The 9,623-nt window shown below is 32.9% G+C and overlaps 1 protein-coding gene across 1 annotated transcript in view; it reads left to right on the top strand.

The window, feature by feature from the left end:
* Positions 1-9,623, top strand: part of LOC106869119 (prominin-1-like) — a 59,611-nt gene that overhangs the window by 9,964 nt on the left and 40,024 nt on the right. The window contains exons 2-3 of the mRNA XM_014914667.2: positions 6,277-6,372; positions 7,914-8,086. Coding sequence (XP_014770153.2) covers positions 6,277-6,372; positions 7,914-8,086 — 269 coding nt within the window. The remainder of the gene's footprint in view (positions 1-6,276; positions 6,373-7,913; positions 8,087-9,623) is intronic.

Here is a 9,623-nt window from a genome sequence, read left to right as displayed (position 1 = left end):
CGGGGGAAATACCGCTGAGCATTTCACCCGGCGTGCTAATGTTTCTGCCAGCTCGCCGCCTTATAAAGTATAACAAGGATATAATATCCTTTCTACTGTAGGCACAAGCCCTGAAATCGTGGGGAGAGGGGAGAGTCGATTACATCGACCACCCAGTGTTTCACTGGTACTTAATTATCGACCCCGAAAGGATGAACGGCAAGTCGACTTTGGCGGAATTTGAACTCAGAAAGTAGTGGCAGACGAAATACCGCTAAGCATTTCGCCCGGTGCGCTAACGATTCTGCCAGCTCGCCGCCTTCAATTTCAAGAATATTATCAGTTTCCGGAGTTTGTTAAATGGATAGTTTTGAAAAATTAAAATTCTTTAAATACCGGTATAACTTTAAAAAAAAAATAATAAAGAAGTGATTTTGTTGGTATGGCTGCTTTTTAAATATACCGGTATAATTTTCAAGTGATTTTGCGGAATGAATGAATGCATGCTATTACACAAAATAGCTGTATAACTTTGATAGTATTCTTGAAATTGTGCCTTGTGTCAGTTTCCATGACTGCTTGGAACGCTATAAGCCTTACAATAATAACTACATGATCACTGCTATTTCTAGCATACTAAACAAGATAGTTTTTAACGAGCTTTCACTAATACAATTTTTTCATTTCATGTTTATTTTCATTGAATGGTTGCAATTTTCTCTCTCTCACACACACTCACATTGTCTCTCTAGAATAAGCACGCACACTCAAAGTTTGATTTCGCTATTACACAAATATCACATTTAAATTTTGCAATTTAGCATGGAGCGTCCAAAAGAAAAATATGCGACTGAAAAAGAAAATTTATCAGCAAAGGCACAACGGCAGAAAGACGGGCAACTGAATCAGATGAAACCAGGGCAAAGCGACTGAAACAGATATCGAAATAAGCACGTAGACATGATTCTGTTTCCGCTACACATGACCGACTGGTTAGGGTATCTCGAGAGGAGAACATTCTACTTCAAAATAATGATGTCGGATCACAAAGAGTTGATGCAACACTAAAGCAATCTTTTCTTTGAGATCATGTGGAAGTAGTGGAGTTGACAACCAATCTAAGATTTCTTATAGAAAAATAGTTTGTTAATTACCTTCTTCATGTAGGAAATGGTAACATTTCTGATGAACAAAGCCTAGGTGAATTCAAAATCAAACTACCCAATGATCTTTGCCTTGAAAGTGGTACTCTTTCAGATCTTCAGATCTACGTGATTTTGTACATGCTAACCTAAAAAATAACTTCACAAACTCTATGTGGCTTGCAAATGGAATCATTTTTACTCCTACAAATGAAGCAGCACAATTTGTGAATGATTATCTGTTGACTAGAATCCCTGGTGAGCTAAAAATATACAGAAGCTCAGATACAGTTGATAATAGAACTCTGTACGCAATCGAGTTCATCAACAAACTTACACCATCAGGGTTTCCACCACACATTCTCAAACTGAAGGAAAAAAATGATGCATAGTGCTTCTTAGAAATTTAGATGCTACTAATGGACATTGCAATGGCACACGCTACATCATTATCAGTTTACATGATCATGTTAGTGAGGCTGGGGTTGCTTCTGGTCCTTATGCAGGATCAACTCCGCTAATCCAAAGTATATCACATGTATCTCAAGAAATGGAATTTCCATTCACATTTACACGCAAACAATTTCCTGTCAAGCCAGCTTCCGCCTTGACGTGTAACAAGGCACAGATTTTTTAACAAATTGGAATACATCTTCCAACACAATTCTTCTCACATGGTCAGTTGTACGTTGAATTATCTAGAATTCGAATGAATGTAAAAATATTGGTTGAGAGAAATGGAAACAGTATGATTATTGACAATTACGTCTGTGATTACTGACAATTGTGTCGACAAGGAGATACTACTTTGAAACAAAACATGTTTTTTAGCAAGTTTCAGTAAATAGAATTAACACATAGATTATATGTAAAGTAACATATTTGTGAGGAATTAATTTGTTTTGGCATATTTCAACACATGCCGGATGAATGCTGTCGTTATATTAAATCATTTGAATACAATTAAACTTTGGGAGAGGCATTATGCCGGTAATAAAAAACACACGCACTGGTTCATTATGCACATCAAGAATCTTGCACACCAAATACACATATGAAAGATCATTTTAAATTTGGGTATATTTGTAAAAGTAAGGAAACACCATTCCCATCTGTTCTCACAGCACCAGACTTTTGTGTGTGAATGTGTGAATGTGTGTATCTGTCCAAGTTCTACCAATTATTAATGATAAATATATATAACAGATTGACTCAGGTATATATCTACATATAAATTTCTGTGATGTCTGTTAGATAGATAGTTAGTTAGTTACACCCTCCGTAATAGCCATATTATAGGTTTCACACTCTGGAATATTTTTATAAATTCCTCTGTTAATATATATCGATAAAAAGGCACTGTTATCATTTACTATCACAAATTTAAGAATTTGTTGCCAAGCTTTACGTGCAGAGTAGTTTAACATTTGATAAACAATATTAATATGTTCAGGCAAAAGTTTTCGTTTTCATTTGCAACACAGCCTCTCACTTTCTCTCTCTCCCGCCTCTAATTGTTTTTATTAATAATAATCTATTTAATATATATTTATTGCAATTTTTTCATTTCAAGTTTTATTTCGTTATTTCAGATGAGGAAATCGAGTTTTTCTTTTTTTTTACTTAAATTAGCTGTGTAAATGTCCTCAGATTATTATTTATACATACTGAAAATAAATTATATTGGACAAATGATTAAAACTTATTGAAGCTTCGAACTCATGTGACTTATTTCCTTCCCGTCGTTATCTAAGAATTAGCAAGTGAATTTGTTGCTATGGCTGAATTTGATACGCTATAGGTATCAAAATATCTTTATGTGATCGCTACTATTTTTTGGCATATTAAACGTAGTTGGACTACCTTGATGTTTGTTTAAAAAAGAGAGATTATGACTGATAAAATAATGAAAGCAATATTTACTAAGCAAATGAGTACTATAATACAAAAAAATACAATTAGACTTAAAATATCATAAAAATTATTAGAATTGGGAATCAAATATGGAAATATTATTGAGTAGCTAGAAGAGAACCATCCGGACGGCGGCCTATCTACTTCTTCTATGCTATAATGGAGAAAATTGCTTATTAATTAGGTTACTAAAACTACTAAAAGAAAACAATTATTAAGGTCTTGACTGCTTGGAAATATTTTTATAAATTCATTTTCTAAGAAATTTCCTATAATTTCGATTTCTGAAGTTTATTCAATTTTTGAACTCCAGTTTTTCACAAATTTCATTGCATTCACTATTCATTGCATATTTTACTATTCATTGCATTCACTATTCATTGCATATTTCATTGCATTCACTATTTCACAAATTCCTTGCATTCACTACGTCCAGTTTTTCACAAATTTAAATATTCATTGCATTCATTGCGTCCAATTTTTCGCAAATTTAAATATTCATTGCATTCTCTGCTGAGTAGATGTTAATGTTTAACGATAAACAATATTAATTCGTTGCAGGCGAGATTTACCCATTTCATTTGCAACAGTCTCTCACGCTCTTTCGCTTATACTTTCATTAATGATAATTTAACAATAGGTGAATATCTTTGATACGACGCACACTTTCAAGAATATTATCAGTTTCTGGAGTTTGTCAAATGAATAGTTTTGATAAAATGAGAATTTTTGTTTATATACTGGTATAATTTATAAGTGATTTTGCGTTGAATGAAAGCATGCTATTACACAAAATAGCTGTATAACTTTGATATGAAGCACAATTTCAATAATATTATCAGTTTCCGGAGTTTGTTAAATGAATATTTTTGATAAAATGAAATTTTTTTAAATATACCGGTATGATTTGTTTTTTAAACGAAGAAGTGATTTTGTTGTTATAGCTGTTTGAAACGCTATGAACCTCACAATAATAATTATCCGGACCGATTTTGACTATTTTTTCTTTAACTTAAAACCATGGGAAGAGCTTTATGGTAAAAAAAAATGTAAATATTTTCAGAGGAAAAGGTGAACAGTTCAAGGGAGTTTTGGTTGTTGTTTTTAATATACCAGTATAAATTTTGTAAAAAAAAGAAGAAATGATTTTGTTGTTATCGTTTGGAACGCTATAAGCTTTACAATAATAACTACCCGGACAGTTTTTAGCCATTTTTTCATTAAAAACCATGGGAGCCTTTCAGTAAAAAAAAAAAGTGAACAATTCAAGGGAAGGTTTCGCTGTTGTTTCTAGCACAGCCCAAATCACTTTCCGTTTTCACTCGCATAATTATTGATATTTTTTCAATATTTTTCTCCCATTAAACGCATTTTATAGAATGATGATGCCAAAGTAACACATGCGTGGTCCATTGGTGGAATACATGCAACAAAAAAGTTGTAATTTAAATTTGTATCCCAACTCAATCAAGCGAAGCCGTGTGCGTATGTGTCAGAAAAAAAACGTTTTCTAACAGAAAAGTATGCTATTAAAATGAATTATCTTTAAATTACTGTGTATAAATGTCAGCAATGACCGCAGGTTCTCCAGTATTTTAATTTATTAACAGAAACAATCGGGGGCAGGGTGTGGGATTGCAAAAAATTCAGTATTTTTCAAATTTTCTTTTCTTTAGCATATAAATGTATTTATTCAAAGGGAGAAAATTATTGAAAAACATCAATACCTGCGAGAGTGATAAAGAAACATGTAGGGTTGTCTTGGGATGTGCTAGAAACAACAACCAAATCTCCCTTAAATAACTCACTTCTCCCTCTGAAAACATTAACGATATTTTTATCGTAAAGGCTCCTCCCGTGGTTTTGAAGTGCTACAAAAGTTGGCCAAAATAAGTGTTGAGTGGGATGATGGGAGAGTGGATTTTTCAAAACTTTTTCGCATACAAAGATGCCCCCACCCTACCCCATCATTTGGAAGACTTGTTTAAAAAAGTGGGAAAATTCCCATCAAAACAGTAGTTCTAACATATTTGGTCTTCCTGATCTGAAGCTCCTCTACCCACCCCTTCCGAAAAAATTTAGCAAAACATTTCTTTATAATCGTAATCCGTGCTGTTTCAACGGTATTTGTATAAACTTTCAATAAAGAAATACCAATTTTCTGGAAGTTATGAGGGAAAAAGTCGGATCGCGTGAATTTTTCCAAACTCCTCTCTGCACTCCTCGGGAAAATTCTTTTCCATAAATCCCTATATACTCTGAAGCCACAACATCTAAGTGGCATTTGTAAAAAACATTGTTAAAAGTATCCGTTTTCTGGATGTTATGAGGCAACAAAGTCGGGGCATTAACATCTGTAGTTATGCCCTTTTGTTTATACGAATTTTTCATTTCCTGTTTATTTCATTCATTGTTTGCAATGTTCTCTCTCCCCCGCCTCTCTCCCTCGCACACACACTGCAAAGCTTACAGATTGACTGCTGAGCTGAAATCTCTATGTTGCTTTGAAAGGAAAGTAAAACTTAACAAAGTGCTCCCACCTCTGTAATTGGACTACAGAGATTATGACTGTGGTAAAATAATGAAAGCAAAATAATGAAAGCAATATTTACTACGCAAGTGAGCACTATTATACAAATAAATAATTAGACGTAAAATAACATAAAAATTATTAGAATTGGGAATCAAATGTGAAAACATTATCAAGTAAGTAGCATAAAACCGTACAGAGGGGCGGCCTTTCTGCTAGTATACAGCAGCTAAGGTAGATCTTATGTTTTAAATGGGAGTCTAGTACCCCTTTTATGCACTGTTTTTATTTTGGTCCTTTCATTTCACTTGTTCTGCAATGCATCCAGGATGGGATCTGAATACTTGATGTCAAAAGGTAAAAAATAAAGTAACGGACCCTTTTTATTGAGTAGATACATATTTACTCCTTTTAATATTTTCTCCCAGATTTGAAAAAAAACCCTCCACCATTAACATTCTACCTATATTGCAATCAGTGTTTGCACTGTTAGTTGAAAGGTAATTTAACGGTGTAACCAACAGAATACTTCCTTGATACTTAATGCACATTAAAAAAAATCTGATGTGATTTAGTCTATAAACAAATTTTCATGACGATTCTTACTTGAAAGTGAATATTTCTCGTATGATTTTTATAAACTTTTAGATTGATGTTATATTAATCAGTGAAATTAGTTCACTTAGTATTTTTTAAACCTTATTTTTAAAGATATTGGAACAAATGTTGGCGGTGGATTACAAACCGATATTGATGCTGCCACACACATTAAGGAACAATTTAGCAATCTTCGTCTGTTTGAAAAAAGTAAGTTTTCTCTTTTTACAACGTTCCAGATAATTTATCATCAAACTCATTAAAAAACAAACGTACTACGAGCAACTGTCCTAGACGGCAAATCGTATTAATATAGTTTACTTCCAAAATTACGTAGTAAGTTTCTCTTACAAACCAGTACAATTTCTGAAATACAACTGGATGAAAAGTAGCTTAAAGATTGACACCTAAAGTTATGGGGAATCTTGAATATATTCAATTATAAATACACTTAAAAGTATATCCTCAGAAATATCAGAATCAAGTTTTAGCATGTTATAAAAAACAACGAACAGATTCAGTTTTGATTTGTTACCTGATGTCTACTGAATCACCCATAGTTTACTGAAATAAAAGGTTGCCAGAAAGTAAGGTAATTTGTTTTGATATTAGTGTTAGAACTCAACATTATTGTTAATAATTTCGATGTGCATGCAACAACGCATGTATATACTCACTCCGCTTTATTTGAATTATTCTGCCCTACCATAAAAATTTAATATCCATGTAAATATTTATAGCAACGAGCTGGAAGAATCGTAAGCACCCCGGGCAAAATGCTTAGCGGCATTTCGTCCGTCTTTACGATCTGTACCGTTCTGTGTCAAATGCCGTCAAGGTCGTTTTTGCCTTTCATCCTTTCAGGGTCGATAAAATAAATACCAGTTAAACACTGGAGTCGATGCAATCGACTTTCCCCCTCTCCGAACCGGAATTTGAAATTATCCGTGTAAACAATTTTGTATACACAGAGTACAATAATTATTTGCACAACAAATAGATAAATTAGATAAGTACATAAATATATAAATAAACAAATAAATAAATAAATGATATTCGGAGCAAATAGATGTTCAATACAGCATTTCTTTTTTGGGGGTACTAAAAGTTTATATTAAAGGAGTTTACACATAGCAAAGAAAATATGTATTATACAAGTATTGTCTTTCATCCTTTCGAGGTCGATTAAATAAGTACCAGTTACGCACTGGGGTCCATATAATCGACTTACACTATGTTTAGCCCCCTCTGGGCAATAAAGAAATATATATTTATTTATGAGTTATTAATATGAATGCTGTTTAACTAATATTTAATTGATATCTAACTAATACATCATTATTTAGGAAATATTAGTACGATGTTAATTTAAATCGTTAGAGGTTCAAGAAGTGTTGGAATTGGAAACATCTTAAGAGTTGGAAACATCTTAAGTTCCAGGTATGATAGGAAATGTATAGTTAGAGTAAGGCATCGAAGCAAGCGAATGTATTTGGGAGAAAAGTAACACGGAAAATTGCCTAGATGAAAAGAATAAAGATCATTGTAAGATGACAATATTTAGGGGAAAGAGTAAGATAGAGAGAAAAAGAGTAAATACTGTATCGCATTTTACCTAGTTTCAACTGACTCGGGTACCACCATAGTACTAATATTATTTACAATACAAACAACATTTATGTTCTTCAATGAAATAGATATTTTCTAAAATATTTACTTTCAACATATTGTTTTATTTTCCTTTTTATTAGATATGAGTATTATTCAAAACATAATTCACGATGTAAATTCTTCAGTGGTGTCTTTAGAATCAGCCGTAAAATCATTGAATACTAGTCTATTCAAACTCCGAACTGATATTAAAAAGGAATGTCCCAACTGTATGAATACGGATACACTTCAAATACACTTTGATACAAATGATGTAAGATAATTTATAACTATATTTCAATTTTTCTACTTTAAATTGCCTAATTCAAGGTAAGCAATTCAAAATAAATATAGTAATAATAAAACAATGAAAGGATACAATGTGGTATTCAAAGGTCATTCGGACAGACGACCTTTGACTATCGAATTGTATCACTTTTGCACGGTCATATTGAATCTCGGATATGGTCTTACTCGGTCACGAGTTGATTTCCAACCTACAGGAATACATGCGTGTGTGTATATATATATATATATATATATATATATATATCGAAAACACACACAGACAGACAGACAGACACACACACACTTACAGGCACACACGCACACACACACAACAATGTGCTTGTGTCTGTGTGAATATATACAGTGGGGGGAAACAAATATTCGTACGTGTCAATTTTCTTAATTATTTAATTTCCAATGAACATAAATGCAATATACCAATACTATATTTGCATACACATGCATAAACTAAGAATATGCAAAAGAAATTAATAAATTATAGTAACTAATGAATTTATATACAATTATAAATATTTAGGGGTGAAACAAGTATTCGTACAGAACATAAATAACTGATAATTCTGATTTAAAACTTCGTAGCGTAACCATTATTCATTTCCACTTCAACCAATCTCTTCTTGTAGTTCTTAATCAATGACTCGCATGTTTCTTTAGAATTTTTTTTCCCATTCTTCTTGACAAATTTTCTTCAAATCTGGAATGCACGTTGGGGCTCTTGAATGAATTTTAATTTTCAAATGATGCCACAAATTTTCAATGGGGTTCAAGTCAGGTGACTGACTTGGCCATTCTAATAATTTTATATTGTGATTGACAATCCATTTTTGGTAGACTTCGCCGTGTGCTTAGGATCGTTATCCTGTCGTGAAACTCACCCTTTATAAAGCTGGAGCTTTTCTGCAGAGTCCCATAAATTATTATTCAAAATATTTTGGTTCATCTCTGCATTCATTCTACCACCTATCACATGTAAATTGCCAGTGCCATTTACAGAGAAACACCCCCACACCGTGATGTTTCCACCTCCAAACTTTACAGTAGGAATTGTGTTTTTCAGTGAATAGGCAGTACCATCTTTCCTCCAAACATGGCTACGCGGATTTCGTCCATACAATTCAATTTTCGACTCGTCTGTCCATAGAATATTTTCTCAGAATGTATCAGATTTATCTTTATGTTCATAAACAAATTTTAAACAGACATCTCTATGCCTTTTAGTCAACAGTGGAGTTTTTCTAGGACAGCGTGACTTCAGTTCATTCTTATGAAGTTCATTGCTGATTGTTCGTAGTGTAACACTAGTCCCTGAAGCTAACAAATCTTCTTGCAACTCCTTTCTGGTGATCATTGCGTTTTTTTTCGAATCTTTGCTTCATTTTTCTTAAAGATCTAGGGGAAATCTTGCGTGGTGCACCGGATCTTATTCCCGATTTTTCATATCTTTGAATAAATGAAGATATGGTAGAAAATGGAATATAAAGGGTCTCTGATATTTTCTTGTA

The sequence above is a fragment of the Octopus bimaculoides genome, chromosome 14 (assembly GCF_001194135.2).
Source record: "Octopus bimaculoides isolate UCB-OBI-ISO-001 chromosome 14, ASM119413v2, whole genome shotgun sequence".
Lineage (NCBI taxonomy): Eukaryota > Metazoa > Mollusca > Cephalopoda > Octopoda > Octopodidae > Octopus > Octopus bimaculoides.
The sequence above is the reverse complement of the archived record's forward strand: the minus strand, read 5'-3'. Positions and strand labels throughout refer to the sequence as shown.